Below are 26,315 nucleotides of genomic sequence, written 5' to 3' on the forward strand. Positions count from 1 at the left end.
ATACCCTATTGGTAAAAGAAAAAGAAAAAGGAAGATGTTAAAGGGGTGAGGTCTTTTTGCACCTTAGTGACAAAAGGCTTTCTTTCCTGTACGCTTTGCGTAGTTTAAAAAATGTCATATTTGATTCGTATTCATATAACTAGTTCTTATAATTACTTTTGCTTCCTTTTAAGTACTATCAGATTCGAATACAAAAAGACTCCAACTGAGAGTAACTCAATAAGAAGCTTCGAATTGGCTGTTTTGTATATGGAAGAGTAAATTCCTTCCATCTATTACTTAGTCAACTTGAAGATGTATGATACATTTTTTGAATTAATAATTTCACAATTACTGTTCATAATGTGTTCAAATATTTTCTCCTGCCCCCCACCCACCCCCACCCCCCCAAAAAAAAGAAGGTAAAATTCACAAATAACCACTTTTCGTCCTTCTAATTGGAAAATAGTCACTCTCACGCAGTTTCAGATTTCACAGGCGAAATATTATAATGAAGTTTCACCGAATTTGAAATATTATAATAGGGACTATATTTTGAAGACATGACCGGAGGTGAACAGTAAAGATCATATCTACCAAAAATTACACTCAAGTTCACCCTTTTCCTTCTAAACAAACAGGTCAATAAGGAAGTACACACAAGTCCCAGAACAAAAAGACACCAACTAGGGGGTGGCAGAATAGGTCAATAACAAACTTTAAATTGGTTATAGAACAAGAATAGACCAATGCAAACAGGCCAGACAACTTACACTCGAACTATTAATTACAAAGCAGAGTCCTTCCTGAAATCAATATTACAGAAGCTTTTCTCTGATCAGCTATCTGTTACACAAGCTTGGAATCGTGCTTCAAATATATGCGCACACTGGGGATAATACATAAGAAATACAAACTCCCTCTCTTTTTCCTAGGAATAAGCCATACAACAACACGCGCTACAATTCACAAGCTACACAAATTCTTGCGTCGTCCACCATATGTCTACCTGTGTCTCTGTGCACCTGGTGGTGCAGTTGGCATGGGGAAGTTATAGCTGAATTGACCACCGGCAAACTGTGGAGCCTCCACATATGGGCTCTGAAAGAATTAAAGAAATGTCCAAAATTGAGAGCAAATGACATGAGATGAATCGTAGACAGTTCCTAGAATAGCCGATATACTCATTACAACGGAATATCTTCCTTTTATTTTCTCAGGTCAAGTAAAACGCAATATATTCCTCTTGACATTTGACAACACTAAAAGAAAAAGGAAATTTAAATTAACAGAGAAAGTGCAAGAAAATTTTCCTCCACCCAATTCTTTAACCACGCGAATGCATGGATGGAGCCGAAGATTTCTAATCTTAAAATTTTACTAGAAACTCTCATTCGAAAGATTAGAGAAAATAAGTTGGGAAAAACCTGCTCTCTCTCTCTCTCTCTCTCTCTCTCTAAGCTGCATTTCCAAGCAGAAAATCTACTTCAACTAGTTCCTCTGTATCTCTAATAAGAAGAGAATAGATGTCCTCCTTTCAAGCACAATCCCCAAGTTACTGAGTAACTAAAGGCTAGAGATGGTGCAAAACTCTATCTCTGTCTTTTAAATTCCAAGCTACCCTGCTAGTTTACTAGGATACTTTTGAAACGGGAGCAGTGAGGTTATTGATGTCTAAGGAAGCACTGGCATTACTAAGAAAGATTGTCATCTTCGTTTCTCGGCAAAGGAATAGGTATATTAGAGGATGTGGAAAGTAAAGATGCTTTCCGCAAAAAGTTTTGACACTAATGCATATATGCTGTTGCTGATGCATTCACCCTGACTTTTGAGATGCACATAAAATTGAATATGTCCGGGGTGGGGTGGGGTGCGTGGGGGGGGGGGTTCTGCAAAGGAAATGAGAAATGCTAAGAATACAAGAGAAAGGGAAAATGTGAGCAGCATTTGTGATGGGCAGCGCAAAGCAGGAACTAAATTACCATCCAGTTAGAAGAGAATTGAGGTTGTTCGCTACGGAAATTTGATATAAAGAAGAAAGCCGGATATAAAGAAGAGAGCAGGACCATGAGCTTCAAATCCTGCCATCTTCTTAATATCATTTCTTTTTTTTGCTTCTAAAAAAAAGATAAACAGAAAAGAGCAGGATTTGGAGTTCATGGTTTCTTGTGAAGAAAAAAAAATCGAGAATGAAGTAAACTGTATATTTGGTGATAAAAAGAGGCTATTAGAAGCCGTACAGTAAGAGGCATACTGGAATAGGAGAGAAACAGCCCATCAAAAGATTTAGAAGAATCTCAGGGATTGGTGGTGACAGCAAAGGAGTGCGAAGGGGGGGTGGGGGGAGGGGGTTGGATTGAATGAAGTTTAGCACATATATCATTGGTTGACTTCATTTCTATAAGGAACAATACCTCATTTTCAAATATATTGAAGGCTAAGTGTTCTCAGCACAGCACGATAAAAAAGAAATTGGATTTAAACTTACAATCTGAGGACCAAAGGCAATTGACCAAAAGAAAGAGGCCAGTAAAGGAACCAAACCTGTGCAAGTTAGCTGTTCATAAAGGAAAATGGAACACAAATCAGATCAGTACCTGTGATGCAGATACTGTAGAAGGCACCTCTTCTTTATTTGGAGATTGTACTGACGCAGCAGTTGAAGAACGAGAGTCAAAACTCGGTTCATTTCCATCCAACTTGTGGACACCATTTGCTGTAGTTTCGGTTTCATTTCCATCGACTGATTTAACCTTCTGAACATAATTGTATTTCATTCTTCAGAACTACAAGGTTAACCAATTGAGAGGATCACACTACCTACTAAAAATTATTGGCCAACTGTAGTACCTGGAAAACTTTTCCAAGAGTCTTCAACCCCTTTGCGCGAGCACGAAGCTCTTCTTTCTTTACGTTGTTGTCTTGTAGAACCTAAACAAAGCAATGAATACTAAAACGAAGAAATAAAAACAATACAAGAAGAAGGCACAAACAGAACATGATAAAGTGTGAACAACCATTTGACACACACGAGAAAGAGTGGCTTCAATATCTGCTACGTTAAGCTTCCAAAGCGAATCAATCATTAGCTTCTTGTGGGATTGCATGTACTCTTCAAGTTCTTCCTCGGTGTAATTTCCTTCTGCGCTGAGCTGCCTTTTCATGTCCTCTTGTAGCTGAATCAAAGCAATTGCACCTAAGAAGCAATGAAGTATTCTCTTTCAGAAGAACATTACCACGCATATCACAATCAAGTATCATTCAACACACGCAGGGGGTGGATGAATAGGGCAACTCAGTGCACGAAGCATCCCACGTTTACGCAAAGTTCAGGGAAGGGCCGCACTCCAAGGGTGGTTTTTTTTTTTTTTTTTGGGGGGGGGGGGGGGGGGGGGGGGGCGGTCAGGTAGGCAGCCTACCCTGACGCAAGTGTCAGTGGCTATTTTCATGGCTCGAATCCATGACCTATAGGTCGCACGGAGACAACTTCACCGTTACACAGGGTTTGGATGAATGATCAAAATTAATCACAATTACATCAGCTATAATTGAGGACACATTATGATAGAACTTAGAAGTGATGCGAGAAAGACCCAAAAGCTTATCTTCAAACCTTGTGATTCCTTTCTTAAAAGTTATTGGACAAAGAAGACAGTTTGGAAAGCATTGATGAGGTGCAACTATTTAAATCAATCTTTTTGTTGTACAATAGATGATATACCAGGCAAAAGTTCAATGAAAAACATGTAAGAGAAAGGAAGTGGATTTTTCCAAGAAAAGAAAAAAGAGGAAGTTCAAACCACTTAAGAGATAAGCAGGTCTATATCAAAACTAGACCTCACTTCTTCTTTTTTGATAAGGTATAAATTTGTTGATGTAAAACGAGAAAGCGCTAGCAGTGAGCACATAAAAGATATAAAATACATATTCGAGGGAGTAATGCAGTGAGAGAATCTAGCATGGTTTTTGTAATAACCCATATATTTTTTTAAGGCTTAGTTGGTAATTTAAATAAAAGAAGGAAATAAAAAGAAAAAAAATAGAAAAGAAGGAATGTAGCCAAGCCCAAAAAGGAAAAAGAAAAGAAAAAAAAAAGACTTTAAAAAGTCTGATGGCTAACGTGAAACACTACAATCTGAAGGAGCCAAAAAAAAAAAAGGACGAGCAAACAGAGGGAGAGAAAACCAGCAGGAAAAAAAAAAAGAGGGAGAAAAAGAGAAGAAAGGAGAGGAGAAAAATAAGAACTTTCACCCCAAATCATCAAGGTAATTACTCTAGTCCTTTATTTAAGGGGTAAATTTTTATTTTGAGGAATCGAGAAAGTTCAGCCCTAGGGTTCTTCAACCTAAATCATTGATTTGGAAGGGCAAATAGTGTCGGATTTTAAACTTCTATATATCGTTGGAATCCTCTCGTTGAGGCCTTCCCGAAAACTGATATCTTGTCGGGTTTTGAACACATTGACCAGAGGGCATTTTCGTCCTTTAAAATTTGACTTTAACCGTTTAAGCCTCTAAAAATATAGAAGTGATTTACCCTAAGGGTTTTGACCATTCTAAATCCGTTTTTGTGTAGTTTGAGGCAATCCGGAGACTCGAGAACGCAGTTTTGATTTATTGGGAAGTGTGCTTGAATTGTAAATTTGAGGTAAGTGAGACTTTAAGCTTTGGGTACTTGCTTTTCAAAATCCATTTTAAAAATATGTTTTGTCTGCCTGGTCCATGTGTTGGGACGAGCGTGTGCTTGGCAGAATCGGTGGTCCTTAAGGCCAGCCGTATATATTTTATTTTCAAATACTCTAAAATTCTCTCTATAAATTGTTTTGTGAGGTGATACGGCTGTGAGCCATGCTTCCTGACATATTTGGCGCATTGTGTATGTTGTCGTGGATTCATGGTGTTGATTAATTCTTTAACTGCCACTTATGACGGTTGTAGTGTAAATTGTGTTGAGATATATAATATATTTGATAAGCAATGGTTTGGACCTTGGTTGCTATTATATAATGATATATTCATGTGCATAATATTTTTGTGCTTGTTGTGTGTTTGTATTTTCTAACACTTGTTCCAGGGGTATTTGAAGTGGCGGGTCGAGAATCTTACTGGGTTATATTTATGTATAATTCTCTCCTTACCTGCATGTCCATGCAGATACTGTCGTTGAGAATGAGACTGGTAATTGAAGACTTTGTGAGTGGATTCTGTTGCTGAGGTGAGCCACCGCATTGTTCGTGGAGGCAGCCATTTCAGCTTTATCTAGTTTATTTCTAGTTATTTCTTTTATTTTGGGTTTACATGCCCGACACTCAAGCTCATGTAACTCTGTTAGATTCTCCATGGTCTTAGCGTGGGATGTGGGCTAGAGATTCTTTTTATCTTAGCGTTGATTGATTTTCATAAATCGATTAGGGATTTGATTGGCGACTATTTCGCATTTTTATCATTAATAACGTTGTTGGACCTGCACTTATTTTCTTTTAGTGCTTTTGTAAACGATTAAGAGTATGATATATGGTTCGCCTGGCGGGTGGTATTTGCTGGGTGTCAATCACATCTAGCTGGTATTTTGGGACGTGACAAAGTTAGTATCAGAGCCTAGGCTTTAAGTCCCAGGTCATGGAGCAGTGTTTAGTAGAATCTTGTTCATGGGTATGTAGGCGCCCATACTTATGACCTTGAGGCTACTGAACATCTAGGATGGTTCCCCTTCTTTCATTCCTTATTCGTGCGTTGAGTTGTATCTAGTCTAATTGTTGTAATACTTATTCCGCAGACGACTAGGACATGCATATCCTCCTCTGCTAGATGTCACGGTTGATTCGAAAGGTTTTTTTTTAACGTTAGATGTGCAACTGAGAGTGATACTGAGTACATGGAATGTTGTGTGCGTTGATTGTTGTTGAGATTGGACCGGTGTACACTTTGGGATAGATTTATTGACAAAGAAAATTCTGCCAATTTTTTTTTTTTAATGTTTAGGAGTTCGTGAAAATTTTGAACGTTAAGAAATCGTTGAATGGAAGGGTAGCGTCTGCGGGTTCCCCGGTCATCAAAAAAAAAAAGTGGTCAAATGATATTAAAAAAAAAAAAATTGTGTAAGAGCGACCATCCAAATCTGGGGTTGTTGGTATAACTTTATATTATGAGTCTTATCGGTAAAGAGAAAAAGGGTAGCGGGAAAGTACGAAGTGTAATTGCATACTCATGCGTAAGTTGTTGGGCTTTACGGTGAAAGATATTTTGAAGAAAGTGCTTAAATGGCTCTAAGATTAATGCCTCTTAAAGCGATTCACTATTATTAGTAACGTCGTGATGGTGATGTCATAAGTGTGACTGTGGCGTAATATTACATATCTTAAGTGTATTAAGTATGAGCATGATAATGGCCCTATGAGATGCACAACTTGTTCATGGAGTAGGTCCCTGGGTGAATTCTAGATTGTGAGCGAGAATAAGACTTAAGTATAAGAATTATTGAAACAAGATAGTAAGATGTTTAGCATGAAACTCAGTGTATAGTGGCTTGATTAGTTGTTGAAAGGAAAGACGTGGAATATTAAAGACTATCACGCACCAAGAAAATAAATGAACCATAAAAGAAGTTGGAGTAAATAAGAAATGACATGATTGCCACAGATAACCAGTTCACACAGTTTTGTTAATATACGTTATTTTCGATAAAGCACAAGCTTGAGGAAGATGAGAAACACGTTAATGAGATGATGGTATAGATGAGGATAAAGAGAAAAGTTGATACTTAGATGTACCCTTTGTGATTTCGCGGTGGAGTCTACTATTATTGGCCGGTCTATCGAACATGTGTGGACACAGTTCAGAGTCATGATACGTTTATGTGCTGGGAAAAAAAAAATGGCGTTATTGACCTTGAGGTTATCTTTGATTCAGATTGAATAACTTCGTCTTGCCTTAAGCTTGATTGCCATAAAAAGACCGTTCCATTTTCCATTTCGATAGAGCCTAATATTGAGTTTGTAATGAGTTTAAAGGATTCAATTGGTATGTCCACAGACAAAGCAACCATGTCGATAATATAAGTCGTATCTAACTTTAACTCGAGGCACCTGAGTTGAATAACTAACTAGTGGGTTAGTGTGAGTAGTTAATAAGTTTTTTACTATTCTTTCAGCGAACCTACTAATTATACCATATAATGGGGAGGTCAACTAAAACTTGGTATTGATATGCTGTCATTAATCTGGTATATTTTTATTTTTAATTATAGAATGACTGCAAAGTCAAAGGAAATAAATTATAAGTTACAAGATTTCGTGATTGAGAGGTCACTATACCAAGTATAGAGCCCGGAGGTGCTTAATTTCTGTTTGTTGGGGAGAGCATTGAATCTATGCAGATTTTTATCACTAAGAGAAAAATGACTTAATTTTTATCATATGATGGGCAAGTATCTTTTTGTCTTTTCCTAAACTACATGATATGTGGCTTCAGTTACAGGGTGTTATATGCTATTCTAAGATAGACTTCTGATCAGGATACGCTGAGTAGTAGGAGAAAGGGTTGGATAATCTGAAGACATGTACCAAGACTTATTTTGGTTAGTGTAAATTTCTGGTGATATCTTTTGGATAGAGAATGCATTAGTGATTGTCATGCACTAGAGGATTGGGGTACCTAAAAACGTTCCTTAGCTCGATTTGTAATGTTCATTAATGACATATACGAATATCTTCTCAATCGATAGAAGCATATGTTGTGTTTGAAAAAGATGCCGGGATAATATTGATTAAACAACTGAGGTTAAAGTGTGAAGTTTAATTTTTACATCATGGCGTTATGAGCCTTATGGTGTCTAGTAAAAGGATGGAAGGTTGAGTTTAATACACACACTAAGGCTCTATCATGTGTTATGATACAGTTGTTTTTGTTTGAACATGCACAGTTGATCGATACGAGAGTCTTGACCTTATTGGGGATTAGTGATAGTCTCTAAAGACGAAGCTACTTGATAGTGGAAAAAAAAAAGGGAACATTCTAATTAAAGAGTTGAATGTGTGTACACCTATGGTAGTTGACTTAAGGAGATTTGTACTCGAAAAGATACAACGTTTATTATATTTATTACTTTTTAGATTCACAAATATGCATTGGGGCCGCAGGAAGAGAGTTAAAATTGACAAAAGTTATTTAGGGTACATAAATGTTGTTCTTGTGTTTAAATAGTTAATATATTAAATACGAGTGTTAGAGACTCGAAATTTCCGATGCATGGTTGTCTCCGATAGAAAGTAAGAATAGATCAATGTAGACTTTGTAGCTAGTCTATATGTTCATTCAGAAAATCGTGATCGTAGCTTGGGTGATATTGATTGACTTAGCGAGATTGTGTACCTGATTTAAGCTGAACTATTTTTTTATATATCATACTAGCTTATATGGTGTTATGTGTCAGAGATAGTGCAATGGCATGAGATGTCAATATTGTCATGTGTGACAAGAGTAACAGTGTATGGAACGTTTATGTAGGAGCATGTGGATGTGTTCCAACATCACTATATGTGAAAGTGTTATGCAGGAGTGTATGGATGTGTTCCAACACCACTGTACATGTGAGAGATATGTAGAAGCATAAGGATATATTTCTAACATTGTTATACGTGAGAGCATTATGTAGGAGTGCTTGGAGGTGTTTCAACTCTACCGTATGCAAGATTGGTGGATATGTTTCGCCATAGGATCGTGGCTGTGGCACTTGGATCGTGCCATCCTTGGGTGCCCAGTCTTAACACTAGTCAGATGGATATTACCTGATAAGTGGTTAATGATCAGTTGCTTTTGACCGAGTTGTGTATGATATTAGTTTACTAACTCATTATGCAAATCTTGTCATTTTAGGTTTTATATGGATGCTGGAGTCTTACTCTATCTGGTTGATTGAATACTCTAAATCAGAGTAGTTAGGTCTAGACTTTGATTAGCAAGCCTTGAAGAAGGTTGCATTGAATGCAGGAACGATTTCAGATAGCATAGAGTAGACAAAAGACCTATGCAGATAAGAAAGTACGTGATATATGGAGTTCATGAAGGGGGAAAAAGTCTTTCTAAAAGTATCCCCTATGAAAGGAGTTATCAGATTCGGTCGGAAAGGTAAGTTAAGTCCTAGGTACATTGGTCCTTATGAGATTTTGAATCGAATTGGGTTGGTGGCATATAGACTTGCTTTACCTCCGAGATTGTCTGCTGTCCATCCTGTATTTCACGTGTCTATGCTAAGACGATATGTTGGTGATGATAGCCATAAGATTCAGCCAGAGGATGTGGAGCTCGATGAGAATTTGACTTATGAGGAGGGTCCCATATCTATTCTTGATAGGCAAGTACGACAATTGAGGTCGAAGAAGGTAGCTTCAGTCAAAGTGTTATGGCATAATCACCCAACCGAGGAGGCTACTTGGGAGTCCGAGGCGGATATGCGAGATAAATATCCTCATTTATTTGACGCGACAGGTATGAATTAGACCCGTTCGAGGACGAACGTCATTTTAAGTGGTGGAGAATGTAATAACCCATATATTTTTTTAAGGCTTAGTTGGTAATTTAAATAAAAGAAGGAATAAAAAGAAAAAAATAGAAAAGAAGGAATGTAGCCAAGCCCAAAAAGGAAAAGGAAAAGAAAAAAAAAAGACTTTAAAAAGTCTGATGGCTAACGTGAAACACTACAATCTGAAGGAACCAAAAAAAAAAAAAAAAGGACGAGCAAATAGAGGGAGAGAAAACCAACAGGAAAATAAAAGAAAGAAAGAAAAGAGAGGGAGAAAAAGAGAAGAAAGGAGAGGAGAAAAATAAGAACTCACCCCAAATCATCAAGGTAATTACTCTAGTCCTTTATTTAAGGGGTAAATTTTTATTTTGAGGAATTGAGAAAGTTCAGCCCTAGGGTTCTTCAACCTAAATCATTGATTTGGAAGGGCAAATAGTGTCGGATTTTAAACTTCTATATATTGTAGGAATCCTCTCGTTAAGGCCTTCCCGAAAACTGATGTCTTTTCGGGTTTTGAACACATTGACCAGAGGGCGTTTTCGTCCTTTAAAATTTGACTTTAACCGTTTAAGCCTCTAAAAATATAGAAGTGGTTTACCCTAAGGGTTTTGACCATTCTAAATCCGTTTTTGTGTAGTTTGAGGCAATCCGGAGACTCGAGAACGCAGTTTTGATTTATTGGGAAGTGTGCTTGAATTGTGAATTTGAGGTAAGTGAGACTTTAAGCTTTGGGTACTTGCTTTTCAAAACCCGTTTTAAAAATATGTTTTGTCTGCCTGGTCCATGTGTTGGGATGAGCGTGTGCTTGGCAGAATCGGTGGTCCTTAAGGCCAGCCGCATATACTTTATTTTCAAATACTCTAAAATTCTCTCTATAAATTGTTTTGTGAGGTGATACGGCTGTGAGCCATGATATTGGGGCATTGTGTATGCTTCCCTTAGCATTGTGTATGATTCTTGATGATATTGGGGCATTGTGTATGCTTCCCTTAGCATTGTGTATGCTTCTTGATGATACTGGGGCATTGTGTATGCTTCCCTTAGCATTGTGTATGCTTCCTGACATATTTGGCACATTGTGTATGTTGCCGTGGATTCATGGTGTTGATTAATTCTTTAACTGCCACTTATGACGGCTGTAGTGTAAATTGTGTTGAGATATATAAATATTTGATAAACAGTGGTTTGGACCTTGGTTGCTATTATATAATGATATATTCATGTGCATAATATTTTTGTGCTTGTTGTGTGATTGTATTTTCTAACACTTGTTCCAGGAGTATTTGAAGTGGCGGGTCGAGGATCTTACTGGGTTATATTTATGTATAACTCACTCCTTACCTGCATGTCCATGCAGATACTGTCGTTGAGAACAAAGCTGGTAATTGAAGACTTCGTGAGTGGATTCTGTTGCTGAGGTGAGCCACCGCATTGTTCGTCGAGGCAGCGATTTCAGCTTTATCTAGTTTATTTCTAGTTATTTCTTTTATTTTCGGTTTACATGCCCGACACTCAAAACTCATATAACTCTGTTAGATGCTCCATGGTCTTAGCGTGAGATGTGGGCTAGAGATTCTTTTTATCTTAGCGTTCATTGATTTTCATAAATCGATTAGGGATTTGGTTGGCGACTATTTCGCATTTTTATCATTAATAACGTTGTTAGACCTGCACTTATTTTCTTTTAGTGCTTTTGTAAACGATTAAGAGTATGATATATGGTTCGCCTGGCGGGTGGTGTTTGCTGGGTGCCAATCACGTCTAGCGGGTATTTTGGGACGTGACAGTTTTGGGCTCTAATACATTTGACTCTGTCATATCACACCAAAACTAAGCAAGCATATACAATGTGTTTAGGGACAGAAACATTCTTTTCATCACAGATTCTGGCGTTTCTTTCATTTCAAATGATTCAGAAAATGGCTGAAAGGGATGGTGCTCTAAGTGGAATGAAAACGTTAAGCAACGTATTTTTTTCTGCAAGGTGCAGGCCTCAATTCTGGTTAGATAGTTGTACATGCTTAAAACTGAGAAAAAGTTAAAAGATCTCGTTTTTACTTTCATTTAACCTCAGCTTAATACTCCTCTCATATAATTTCTACCTATACTATCCTACTGTCTACCCAATTCATGAAGGTTATATGACATATCAACCGCCAGAAGTAAAAACACTTAAAAACTAATTTGGGACTAATTAAATCACAAAACTGAAAGAAGAGGGTAAACACCATAAGGAAATAGTCCTTTGAAAGCTCTAGGCACACATTACTATACAGATTGAGCGGACAAGGTGCAAATGGTTTGTCCAACTTTGGAAACGAGAAGCACAAAGTTTAACCAAACACTGCTTAAAGCCAGCACAACAAACCTGTTGCAGCAGTTACTTGAGATTTGATAAAATGGCCTTTGTTTCTGAACCACTCAGCAATAAAAGGCAAACCCAAGAATAGTGCCTTCTTCCCGAGTTCTTTAGCTGCCTGCCTTGCATATATGTATCCAATTGTATTTAACATATCAACACCATAAGCTGTCACACAAAATTGAGTTGATGAGAAAAGATTCTCTAACTATAGCAATGTCAATCAAAAGACATAAACAAAGTATCAAAGAAAGTCAAAACTAAAGTTAAGTGGGAAAGAAGGGGAAAGGAGATTGCAGAATAAGAGAGAATGTAAGTCAGTAGAATAAGACAAGACAGCTTCAATGCATCAATGGTACTTATACAAGTATACAATAACTATTATGCCTCAATTCCAAACTAGCTAAAGTCAGCTATATGAATCATTAATATCCATCTACTACACTTGGATATGTTTCATGCCAATGCTTAATAATTGGTCTTTTCGAACAATAAAAGGTTCTTAATATAAAGGAGCTTTTGGGTGGCTGCATTCTTCCTAACTACGATTTCATTTTGGGAATTTTGATTTCAAGAAATAAGATCTCATGACTCGAGAAGTCAAATTGTCTCCACAAATAAGTATCATTCAAACTATTCTTTCAATCTTTTTTTGATAAGTAAACTGTTTTTCAATTTTTGTTTTTATGACCAAGAAATTCCAGAAGGTCAATGGCGCATGGTTTGAAACTCAGTGGATAATGGGCCCGCCCTTCTTCCCTTTCTCCAATTGAATACCACGCTTTTGTCTGCAGCAGGTTTGAACCTGTGAATCATTGACTCATGTGCTTCCGATCATATCTCGAATAATACATCTTCCTCTCTACCATTTCTTATTCTTAGTCTCTTCAGACAATCACATTAGCCAATAGATATTTTCTACGTTCTGACCGTAAATTTAGTCCCTTACATTCCGGATTTTCATCTTATATCAATTATTTGCTTACCCCAAAGATTTTACTGCTCCATGATCCTTTTCAACGGAATAGATAATTGTTATTGGACATGAATCAGACGGACTTTACTATCTCAACCTTCCGAGTGATTCCGAGATCACCCGCTGATTATCTTAGTTGATTTGAACTATAGAAATTTATACCTAGTATCTCTCGCTTGTCCATATTAAAAAATATGAGTCATGTCAACCAGGTAGATATATCAGCTCTTCCTTCACTTTCCGTCCTAATAATTGGAGATAGATTCATATCTCTTTAGTCCAACAGATGCATGGGATCCTAGTTGCATCGCTTTTTTGCTATGTGTTTTCACTGTTTTTGCAGATTTAAATGATGATTATTCACTATGTACTCGCATGAAAAATCGTTCTGAGCTGCTTTTCATTTTTTAGACTTTTTTGTTTGCTGAAATACGAAACATTTCTTTTTTTGAAACTGGTAACTATCTGAAATACAAAACATTTGGGGCTTCTATGTGGATGTTCCATAGTGTAATGCACCAAGATATCTTTTTGTATAAGAACTCTCAAAGGATTATTTATCCGAAAACAATCTTATACTCTACAAATAGAGTAGTTAATAGAAGAATAGATATCTCATTGAAATCGCTTGTGCCTAATAGATCTCATGTCATGTTGCATTTTTAAGGAGATGTTATTCCCACATCTCGTTATCTGATTAACTATATGCCCTTCTTTAACAATAAGAATCAAGTTACACACGTTATTGTCTTGTCATATTCACTTTTATATTCCCTCTGGCTCGTGTCTCTAGAAGCACTTGTTTTCTTCATAACTTAACCCCCATAACTTCTCCCATTGGTAAATGTCTGTTTCTAGGTTATACTCAGATTCAAATGAGACGCTGTTGCTATTAACCCAATTTTCACGAACACATTATGTTAGTCGATGTCACTTTCTTTAAAACTCACCTTGCTTCACACATCCTCTACCTTTGACCATCTTGGTATCTCTGTGTCCTTACCTGAACGGACACAAAGGGTCCACTACCTTTCTTACATCTCCTTCCAGCCCTATTGACATTTCTTTTTCCAGTGTCCAACAGAAGGTCCGGACGAGCCATGCTTTGCACTATATCTTTCACTTGCAACGGAGAGATGAGAAACCCTATCTGTTCCTACAAACCAAACAACCCTTACTATTTATATGCCTCTCTTTTTCAATCATGAATTGTCATGACTCCAGATGTTCTTGGAAATCTTAAGATCTTAGCATCTCACGAAACCAAACTTTCACAGCCCATGATACACCTGTATATGCATATTGCTTGTACCTAGCCCCTTATGTATTAACATTTGGCGAGGTCAAAAAAGCATTTCAATACGAAAAAAGGATTGAAGGAATAATGTAGTAGATATGGCAATAAAACCTGCTTTTGAGAGCCTCGCGACCTCAGCTTCTGCTTGACGAACAAATTCCTCTTTATTTCCTAGTACATACAGATTGAGCCGGTCTTTCAAAGTTTCAGCAAGCTTTTCTTCCCTCTCCCTCTGAACAACCTGTATTAGATTAAGAAGGAAAGAAGTTAATTGGTACTTAGTATAGCTATACATATCCTGATACTGCTTCTATCGCCAGCCAAATTGGTTGGTCATGTGACCGCATATTAGCATCTTTTTATTGAATTGATATGAGATCCAACTCATTGTCATGTAAAGATGCAATGTGCTCTAACAGATTGTTGTGACATCAATATCCAATTCATTGTGAATATAATGCAATGTGGTATCAATGATTAACATCTTGATAAATAGAGCAGGATAGGAAAATACATCATTCAAATTGTAAAGAAAAGAACATTGCTGTCTTGAAGAACTTATTTACTCACATAATGTAGTTCGATGTACTGCCGTGCGGGTAAGGAATCTTACAGCAGACTGTTCCTCGATAGATGGTGTTCTTGAAGAATCTTTGCAGCTGGCGTATATCTCTATGTATGGAGATGATGTTGTTATATTACATTATGATCTTCCACCAAATGGAAATTCCCTTTACGTTTGGAAAGAGGAACTGGTTCATTTTTATAAACATTTAAGTAATTTGTATTAGTTGTGAATGGAATTGTAACTCAGATTTTTGGTGATAATTTTTATCGGTTTTACAAAAGAAAGCCCCCTATTTCACATGTTAACAGTCATTTTATTGGTTATTTTGTGGACTTCTTCCACATTAGAAAACGAAACAGGGTAAAGTATACTAAAATAAAACTTATCTGGAGAAGTCGCCGTAAAACATATAAGTGAGTACTTTATTAATAATAATGCGAGTAATAAACATCCAAAAAAGGGGAGAAGTAAAAAAATACTTAAAAACAAACATAACAAGGGACAAACAATAATATTAGAAAAGGCTAGCACATCTAGTGTAATAGAAACAAAAGCAGATGAGGAATAGTAGTACATTAGGAAAGGTTGTACCCGTCTCTCTCTCTGTATTTTTAACCAACCCCCCCCCCCCCCCTCCACCACAACACCAGAGCATTCTGCTCATACACAAGTATCACCATTTTCACTTTGCTTTCAAGCATTCTACACTATTTTTTACTCTAGCTATTAGAACCAAAATGGCAATGACTCTTAGTCAAATAAGACATGCTATTTGGACCTATGTTACTCGGACTCTTCACTTTTGGTTCCGCACCCGTGTCGACACGACATGGGTATGGGTGTACCCGATCTGGTCAATCTATTTGGGGTACTTTGACCAAAATCAACGGAGAAATTCTGGGCAAATTTAATGATTTATTTAATCAAAACACAAGCTAAGGTGAAATTAAAGAAAATGAAATACCTTGTATATAGAAATTTGTATGTCATTCATTTTCCTTCCTAGATTCTCCTCTTGATCAATATTTTTTTTCTCAAGTCTTCCACATAATATCTCATAATTTAGGTTTTATAACTCAATTTTTAGATATTTGAAATTTTTTTAGCCGAATACCCGCACCCGTATCCACAACTGGATCCATATCCCCGAATCTTAAAATTTAGATCATGAAGAATCCGACCTCTAGATCCGCACCCATATCGAACACCCGCACCCTAGTCTGAGCAACTTAGATTTGGACTCTCTCGGCCCTTTTCATTCTTGGGTCTAGTGCTTCAATGGGGTGGTATGCGTATCACTACACTGAAGCTAAAAATATGTTGCAGATTATATTGGCTCTATGATTGTATGCATAGGAGGAGTTTGCATGCTGATGAGTACTCCTGGCTTGGTTCAACTTCTTAAACGGGATAACCCCATTTGCAAAGATATGTAATATGCTAGGTCGCGCTTTGCGGTTCGTACTTGCCTATGTTTTTACAAAGTGTTGTCCAATCAATGACATTCAGATCTTCTCGATATCGTGTTGCATTTTCGGGGTTTTTCTGGTTACCCTACTAATCCAGCCTTGCTACCACTGACTTTGGCCTCCACAACTCTTTGTGTGGCCTTTGTCTGAGAGACTTTAAGGAAGAATGGCAATTTTTGTTTGCCGCTATGTTTGTTTGCATCTTAATCATGCTTAAGCATCAAAGTTTGGTATCAGTATTTCCGACTCTGCTCATGCAGGCGCCGCCGGGAACGGCTCAACTAGTGGTAGTGACGCTGGAAACGCAACCAGTGGCTACGGGGACACCCAAAATGGCAATCACTCTTAGTCAAATACGACATGCTATTTGGACTCTCTCAACCCTTTTCATTCTTGAATCTAGTGCTTCAATGGGGTGGTATGCGTATCACTATGTTGAAGCTAAAAATAGGTTGCAGTATTATATTGGCTCTATAATTGTATGGATAGGAGGAGTTTGCATGCTGATGAGTACTCCTGGCTTGGTTCAACTTCTTGAACGGGATAACCCCATTATCGGAGCACCATTTGCAAAGATATGTAATATGCTAGGTCCCGCTTTGGGGTTCGTACTTGCCTATGTTTTTACAAAGTGTTGTCCAATCCATGACATTCAGATCTTCTCGATATCGTGTTGTATTTTCGGGGTTTTTCTAGTTACCCTACTAATCCAGCCTGCTACCACTGAGTTTGGCCTCCACAACTCTTTGTGTGGCCTTTGTCTGAGAGACTTTAAGGAAGAATGGCAATTTTTGTTTGCCGGTATGTTTGTTTGCGTCTTAATCATACTTAAGTATGCTTTTGAGAGTCTACTATCGGCATTTCCGACTATGCTCATGCAAGCGCCGGCGGAAACGGCTCAACCAGTGGTAGTGACGGTGGAAATGCCCGGAGTGACGCAACCAGTGGCTACGGGAACGCAAACAGTGATTAGGGATATACTAGAAAAGAATATTCAACTAGCAGAAAGGACGATGGATGGGGAGATTCAACCAGCGACGGTGGATGGGGCAACTCAGCAGACGGTGGATGGGGCGACTCAGTGTCCACATGGATCTGCATATGCATATGATTACCTCCCATCCCCCCATCCACTGTCGCTGGTTGAATCTCCCCATCCACCGTCCTTTCTACTAGTTGAATATTCTCTTCTAATATATCCCTAACCACTGTTTGCGTCCCCGTAGCCACTGGTTGCGTCACTCCAGGCGTTTCCATCGTCACTACCACTAGTTAAGCCGTTCTCGCCGACGCTTGCATGAGCATAGTCGGAAATGCCGATAGCAGATTGCCAAAAGCATGCTGAAGTATGATTAAGACGCAAACAAACATACCGACAAACAGAAATTGCCATTCTTCCTTAAAGTCTCTTAGACAAAGCCCATATAAAAGGCCACAAGAGTTGTGGAGGCCAAAGTCAGTAGTGGTTGGCTGCATTAGTAGGGTACCTAGAAAAAACCCAAAAATACAACACGATATCAAGAGGATCTGAATGTCATGGATTGAACAACAATTTGTAAAAACATAGGCAAGTACAAACCCTAAAGCGGGACCTAGCATATTACATATCTTTGCAAATGGTGCTCCGATAATGGGGTTATCCCGTTCAAGAAGTTGAACCAAGCCGGGAGTACTCATCAGCATGCAAACTCTTCCTATGCATACAATCATAGAGCCAATATAATACTGCAACCTATTTTTAGCTTCAGCATAGTGATATGCATACCACCCCATTGAAGCACTAAACCCAAGAATGAAAAGGGTTGAGAGAGTCCAAATAGCATGTCATATTTAACTTAGAGTGATTGCCATTTTGGGCGTCCTCGTAGCCACTGGTTGCGTCACCCCAGGCGTTTCCAGCGTCACTACCACTGGTTGAGCCGTTCCCGCCGGCACCTGCATGAGCATAGTCGAAAATCCTGATACCAGACTCTGATGCTTAAGCATGATTAAGACGCAAACAAACATAGCAGCAAACAGAAATTGCCATTCTTCCTTAAAGTCTCTCAGACAAAGGCCATATAAAAGGCCACACAAAGAGTTGTGGAGGCCAAAGTCAGTGGTGGCTGGCTGGATTAGTAGGGCAACCAGAAAACCCCGAAAATACAACACGATATCGAGAAGATCTGAATGTCATGGATTGGACAACACTTTATAAAAACATAGGCAAGTACGAACCCCAAAGCGCGACCTAGCATATTACATATCTTTGAAAATGGTGCTCCGATAATGGGGTTATCCCGTTCAAGAAGTTGAACCAAGCCAGGAGTACTCATCAGCATGCAAACTCTTCCTATGCATACAATCATAGAGCCAATATAATACTGCAACCTATTTTTAGCTTCAGTATAGTGATACGCATACCAACCCATTAAAGCACTAGACCCAAGAATGAAATGGGCTGAGAGAGTCCAAATAGCATGTCTTATTTGACTAAGAGTGACTGCCATTTTGGTTCTAATAGCTACAGAAAAAAATAGTGCAGAATGCTCGAAACCAAAGTGAAAATGGTGATACTTATGTATGAGCAGAATGCTCTGGTGTTGTGGTGGAGGGGGGCGGGGTTGGGTAAAAATATAGAGAGAGAGACGGGTACAGCCTTTCCTAATGTCTACTATTCCTTATTTGCTTTTGTTTCTATTACACTAGATGTGCTAGCCTTTTCTAATATTATTGTTTGTCCCTTGTTAATTGTTATGTTTGTTTTGAGTATTTTATACTTCTTCCCTTTTTTGGATTTTATTACTCGTATTATTATTAATATAGTACTCACTTGTATGTTTTACGACGACTTCTCCAGAAAAGTTTGATTTTAGTATACTTTCCCCTGTTTCGTTTTCTAATGTGGAAGAAGTCCACAAAATAACCAATAAAAAATAAAATGACTGTTAACATGTGAAATAGGGGGCTTTCTTTTGTAAAACCGATAAAAATTATCACCAAAAATCTGAGTTACAATTCCATTCACAACTAATACAAATTACTTAAAAGTTATAAAAATGAACCAGTTCCTCTTCCAAACGTAAAGGGAATTTCCATTTGGTGGAAGATCACAATGTAATATAACATCATCTCCATACATAGAGATATACGCCAGCTGCAAGATTCTTCAAGAACACCATCTATTGAGGAACAGTCTGCTACCTTACCCGCAGGGTAGTACATCGAACTACATTATATGAGTAAATAAGTTAGATAATGTGATTTGTCTAAGCACTTCTTTGAGACGTTTCTAATCAGCTAGGACATTTATTTAAAGCCACTAACCTAATCTTTTTATCCAACCTAATATCTAAAATATCTACTGGACACAAAGAAAAGTCAAACATTTCAAGACTATTCGAAGAGATTATATGGGATATTATGTGTAAAAGATTAAAATGAATCTAGAAATTCATGCTTTTCAGGTCGATGGTATGATAAAATAGATGTTTATAGTCAACTTCAATCTAAGCAAAGATATCTTAGATTTTCTCTTTAACTGTTGCCCATTTGATTGCCCTGGTTCAAAGGTGCTCCCCATTAGTTTGGGAAGTGCATGGAATTTGCCTGCATATTTAAAGTAATGAAATCAAAATGGGAACTAGATTAACTTGTAGTTGCTGTTTCTGAAGTTGCTTTGCCTGAATTCAAATTATGACTTGTAGAAACTAAGGCTCAATAAATGTCAAATTTCTATCTCGTGTTTGCCCGCAGAGATGAGAGATTGATCGATGATACTGAGTTAAAATATAGAGTAGCAGTAGCTTAGTAGGGAAGCATCTACTTGATCTGACATTGAAGCTAACAATCGAGGCAATTTACACCCATTAACAACAGAATTACCCCACAGGTTTTCCAAATAATACAGCTTGTAAGGCATAAGATAATTAGAAATCTCTTAATATGAGAATTTCAACCAGTAAACTGAACTACAAAATAAACAAGCAACAGATACACTTCCTGAACAATTTGTAGTATGAACAATGAAAAACTGGGTCCAACATATCACACTGCAAAGTTCCACTACTTCACCTATCATTCCTTCTCTACTTGTCAATCAAAATATAAACAAAAACCGCTTGTTAAATCTTCTGATTCCCCTATTCTTCCATATTTAGTTATTGTATCATCATTTGCATCTGACACTACCTAAGGCCTAAGACAGATGTGTCCAGATCATCTGAATCATTTTCCTTTTTATACAACTAGATGCATGCTTGCCGTCTCTTATTTATATCGCTGTCCTCTCTCTTCTTTGGGGAAAAATGCTTTTGCGTTAAAGACTATAGGTTTAACGAGTCACAGAGATCATAGTATATAAGATCATGGAAATAAATGCTGTGCCACTATGGCCATTTCTCAAGCTTCTTCTCACTTCTTTATCTTTTTGCAAGTTTTACTCATATATACATGAAGTCAACAAGAACGTCAGAAATCAATTTTCATAAGTAATAGTCTTAAAATTATAAAAGCTAAAAGGAAATGAAGAACTATACCCTCATTTTCTCTTGTAACTTTTTTGCATCAAAATCTTCACCTTCAGAGAAAATATCCAATGAAGCCATTGATGCCATAGCAAGCTGACCTATGTACTCCTCAAAAAGTTCACTTCCGAAAAGCATAGCAAAAATTGCTGCAGGATCAATGATTGCATCTCTGCAAACAATTCAAAGCATGGAAGTTCGAATTAACATGTGAATGCTGAATGAAACCATCGACATAAGAACATCCGAGTAAATTATATTTACATACAGGTCCCAAATATCAAATGTACTAGGAGAAATACAGATGTGCCAGGTATCAATAAGACAAGAGAGAGAAATTACGTTGAAATTCCTGATTTGCCATGTGCATCATAAGCCTGTCGTTGACCTGGATCACTCAGTACTTGATAAGCCTCTCCCAACACCTGAAACCACAGGAGAGTCATTGCACAGATTAGAAAGCACTAGCTTATTTCTCTTATCAGCAAGTTATATCTTCTTTTTTTTTTTTTTGGATAAGTATCAGCAAGTTATATCTGACTTGAATTTCTCCAAAAGATCGAAGGATTTGAACAAACAATTGAACTTTCTTCTTTTATTTGTTTTTTCCTTTTCTGATAAGTCAAAAAGATATCATTAATAAATACCTGGACTTTTTTGAGAAAAAAGAATTTCATCAGTATGAAGATAACAGAGTAGGAAAAAGTTCTAATGAAAGCACTCTGGATCCCTAGGAGAGCCAACAATTGAAACCTATTTTACAATGAAAAGATGAAACAATTCTATTTCAAAGATTATGAGAACATCTAACTATGTTTTGACTTAGACCAATTGACAATCAACTTTTTTTAATTGTCTTTCAACTTTAGACCCCATTTTATTAAAATACAACATTGCACCTCTTAGAAATGATTATATATACCAAGGTGCAAGTACTACACATAGAGGATAAGTGAGAAGTATCTGAAATGATTTTATGTACTGTAGACCTCTAGACCATATGATGATTGAAAGGACAAAAAAAAGAAGATGAGATAAACCAAAAATCACATAGAAAAAAATTGTCTCAAAAATAGATTAAAGACTTACCTGAAAATTCTGCGCAGCTTGAGGGTCATTTGGGTTTTTATCAGGATGAACTTGCCGTGCCTATACCACATAGGAAAGTTAGAAGTAAAGAAGAAGTCAAAACATGGAAAGTTTGCATAGGGAACAGAGTCAAGAATGAAAATGAAAATTATACAGTAAATGGCAAATTTTAGCACAAGAAAAACTAAAGTTACGACTTTACAACTCTCCAGACTTGTCTCTGTTCACTTCCAACTCTTTTCAAGTCTGTGAGCTATAAATTTTAATCTTCATCACTTGTAATTTTGGTACTTGTGTGGTAGTATGCTCATTCCTGAGGCTATGAGTTCAAAAAATGACCAAAACCTCAAGAAATAACAAAAAACAAAACCGGAATTGCATATGGATAAATCATAATTAACTTATCCAAAGGTACTAACTGGAAGCCGCAAAGAAATAGAATAACCCGTTTGGCCATGAAAAAATTTCACTTTTTTCAGTAAAAAGGTTTTCACTTTATTTGGAAATCAACATTTGGCCTTGGAATTTGAAAAACACCAAAAAACTTGTTTTCACTTTTCCGCTTTCAATACATTCAAACAACCAAATATTCTTTGCAAAAACTATAACCAAACACAACTCCAACTCCAACTCCAAAATACCAAATAAAGTGAAAAATATTTGGTTTTCATGGCCAAACGCCTACTAAATACGTAGTTGGGTGAAGGCTCCAAACACTATAACTTCCCCATTAAAAATTTAACCAAAAATATAAAGGAAATCGGTCTCCAAATGTTTATCAAATATCCAATTAGCTAAATAAGGAACAAAACCAAAATCGGTCCTCATTTGATTAATCTTAGATTTGATATTTAAACGGTCACTTTGACATGGAAATTGGTTAAAAGTTCTGAATTTATCATAATTTACCAATTCATCAAGTTTTTTCCCTCAAATGTAATGGCATCATATATGGCTAGGAAAAGAAGTAAAACGGCATGCGGTTCAACAAAGAAACGCTATTCAAGTTTACAGTCTTGGTCTTGAACTTTTCAAAGTCCATGTATATAAAAGAAGCCTTTGTGTCCATAAAGATTACCACAATCCCAAAAGAAGTTGCAAAATGCTATTTCTTGCATGCTCCATTCCATCTATTTCACACAAAGGCTTACATCCTTTTTTTTTTTTCCTTAGATGACAAGGGAACCTGCAGCCGCTACTCTTTGGGTGCGCACAGGGTAAACCCCGTTCCTGTGCAATAGCCAGCAAACCACACAAGAGAGGTAACCCGCTCTAGGCAAACCATGTGCGACGAGCTCGACCCAGAAGGCAAATCCCCTACTTCCATAGACAGGGATTTTCGCTCCATTATGAAAGCCCCGTGCTCAACCAACTGAGCCACCTTCGCGACTTACATCCTTTTTTGCAGGAAGAAATTTGTAACAGGAACTCTTCTATCTACAATCTCCTTATGTTACCTAGACAAGATTCTTTTCTCTGTGTGTGTGTTGATATATATCAGACAGGATTCTTTGAACTAGCTTAATATAGAAATCTTTTTTATTCAACAATAGTTTGCAGTCAACTCAACCATATAAAAACAATCTTTAATTGTTCATATCCATACTTAAAACTCTTATCAGCAAAGTAATTTTTTAAAACAAAAAAAAGCGGGGGGGCGAGGGGGGGGAGGGGTGTTAATGGAAATAACAACAACAATTACCTTAATGTAGTAAGCTTTTTTAATCTCAGATTCGGTAGCAGTTGGGCTGACCCCCAAAATGTCATAATATTCCGTCTCCTTCACCATCGATCTTTAATTTTGTTCAATTTTTTTTTTCTTGACAGAATGAAATTAAGATACAAAAATTTGAAACTGAACCACAAGGTACGGTTAATTAACTGCTATTCAAGTTGGGAAAAAAAAAAAAGGGGATCGAAAAAATAAAAAACAAGGAATGAATGAACACAAAATAACAACCAAAAGTAAAAAAATCGATCGAAAGGATTAATAAATTTGAGAGATGATGAAATTAGAAGATCGAAATTGATAATTCATTGCTGTGTTGGCTTTTGGTCTCCTGTTTGACCTTTAGGTGGCTGGGTCCACGTGAACCTTCGATTTTTTATTTTTAATTTGTAATTTCAAGGTCGACCGAGTAAGTTATTAGGATATTTTTAAAAATATATAGTTTTTGAAAATATTTACTCACATAGCTCAATGTATAATACTTTTTTTTGTCTCAATGTAAGTGTCTTACTTTTTCTTTTTAGTCTGTTTCAACAAGAGTGTCTATTTCTATATTTAGTAAATTGACAATTCAAATATCGTATATGGCAAGTTCATAACCACAAGATTCAAATAACTTTTTGTTACCTTACACATCTTTAATTCAAATATCTCAATTTAAGTGTCTTACTTTCATTTTTAGTTTATTTCAAAAAAAATTGTCTTTCTCTATATTTAATTAGTTAGACAATTCAAATATCTATATGTCAAGTTCATAATCACAAGATTCAAATAACCTTTTGTTACCTGACGCATCTTTAATTCAAATAGCTCAATTTAAGTGTCTTATTTTCCTTTTTAGTTTCTTTCAAAAAGAGTGTCTCTTTCTATATTTAGTAAGTTGACGATTTAAATATTCTACATGGCAAGTTCATAACCACAAGATTCAATTAACCTTTTGTTACCTTCCACGTCTTTAATTCAACTATTCAATTTAAGTGTCTTACTTTCCTTTTTAGTCTATTTAAAAAAGCATGTCTCTTTCTATATTTAATAAGTTGACAATTCAAATATTCTACATGGCAAGTTCATAACCACAAGATTCAATTAACCTTTTGTTACCTTACAAATCTTTAATTCAAATATCTCAATTTAAGTGTCTTACTTTCCTTTTTAGTTTATTTAAAAAAGAATATCTCTTTCTGTCACGACCCAACTCCGTAGGCCGTGACTAGTGCCCGAGTTGGACACTCATAGACACCTGTTAACTATAATTATCTACAGCTAGCATATCAAGAACTTATTTATATATAAAGGCAAGACGTTATTTTAAAGTTGTCGTATATATGCGTATCAAAGCCACCTGTCTCCTGAGGAGTTACAACTTTCAACAGTTTATATCGCACATAAGTCAGCAAGACTACCATTATACACAGCTCCCACAACAAATATATATATATATATATATATATATATATATATATATATATATATATATATATATATATCTACGCAAGCCGACAAGGCCGCCACTACACATAACATCCCAAACATATATATATATATATATATATATATATATACGCAAGCCGACAAGGCTGCCACTACAAATGGGTACGCCCCAAACATAAGTCATGTCCACTCAACGAAACAGCAATCATATACAGACCCACACATATGTCCACAGACCTCTAAGAGTAACGACAGTATCATATGACGGGACAAGGCCCCGCCGTACCCTGAACAAACACATATATTGTTATATCCCGTATTTTTGAACCTCGGAGCATCTGCTGGGGTGGGGCCCACATACCGAGATGTTTTTTGGAACATCTGAAAAGTCATATGAATCACATATGTAAAGTTAAACACAACTCATGAAGTACCTTTGGACCAAATCAAAGTGGAAACCCTCCAAACGAATATTTTTAAGAAAACGTTTTCGGGTGACCTGACTTTGGGGGGCAAAAATTGTATTTTAAGTTTGGAATTTCGAAAATACCTTGAAATAGAAGTTGTAGATAATTGAATTAGCTTTCCATCCATAGGTCGTGGGTTCCCAGGTGACGTCGGTACAAGGAGATATGAACGTTTTAAGGTCGAAAAGTCAGTGGGCTAGGCCCAACTCGGGACCAACCGAGTTGGCCCAAAAAAATGAAAAAATAAATTCAGGCCCAAGTGAGGAGCCATTCGGCCATGGTCCATAAAAAGGATCCAAGCCCATGGAATTAAGTCATGTGGTCAATGAATAAAAGACCACTTAATCATCCAAATTCCATAGAACTTTCAAGAGAAAGAATAGGAGGAAAAACAAGAGAAAAACAAGAACAAAAAGAGGGCATTTCGGGTTTGGCCATAGAAAAATCACCCCTCAAAATCTTGCCTCTAAAATTATTTTCTTGTTGAATTCCTACTAAATTAAGTGTCCTCTACAACTTGGTGTAATTGTTTTGGAAGAAGGAGCACTTATTTCTTCAAGTTGACAACTTGTTCAAGTGAAGAAGTTTGTAGAAAAAGGTAAGAATCAATTCCTTTTTCTTATGTTATGAAGGTTTGTTTATGTTGTGGTATGTGGAAATGAGTAGAAATTATGGAAATAAGGAAGTTTGCAAAGTGGGTATGTATATATATATGTAGCCATGGGTGTATATATGTTGTATACATATATGAGTTGAATTTTATGTTGCATTCTAGTTGTGGTTATGATGGAAATTATATTGGGAATGAAAGTTGAATGAATTTTGGTTGAAGTTGGAATGTAGATGATTATGTCACTTTAGAATAATTTTGTGATATTATGGAAATGAAGTTGTTAAGATGTGAATTATGATTATGGTTGATGAATT

At 36.8% G+C, this 26,315-nt stretch overlaps 1 protein-coding gene across 2 annotated transcripts; it reads right to left on the minus strand.

Moving 5' to 3' along the window:
- Window positions 1-648: 648 nt before the first annotated feature.
- Window positions 649-23,880, minus strand: LOC132604206 (chaperone protein dnaJ 10). Of its 2 annotated transcripts, none has more exons than XM_060317592.1 (10): window positions 23,464-23,880; window positions 21,762-21,821; window positions 21,015-21,097; window positions 20,685-20,844; window positions 14,242-14,371; window positions 11,867-12,025; window positions 2,997-3,175; window positions 2,830-2,910; window positions 2,577-2,732; window positions 649-1,080 (listed from the first exon to the last, which is right to left on the minus strand). In XM_060317592.1, the coding sequence occupies exons 1-10, from the start codon at window positions 23,548-23,550 to the stop codon at window positions 985-987; spliced, it is 1,191 nt and encodes a 396-aa protein (XP_060173575.1). In that variant the 5' UTR covers window positions 23,551-23,880; the 3' UTR covers window positions 649-984. The 2 variants fall into 2 exon arrangements, with proteins under 2 accessions (XP_060173575.1, XP_060173574.1); XM_060317591.1 differs by having other exon boundaries at window positions 2,577-2,735; window positions 23,464-23,878.
- Window positions 23,881-26,315: the final 2,435 nt, after the last annotated feature.

Source organism: Lycium barbarum, chromosome 7 (genome assembly GCF_019175385.1).
Source record: "Lycium barbarum isolate Lr01 chromosome 7, ASM1917538v2, whole genome shotgun sequence".
Taxonomy (NCBI): Eukaryota; Viridiplantae; Streptophyta; class Magnoliopsida; order Solanales; family Solanaceae; genus Lycium; species Lycium barbarum.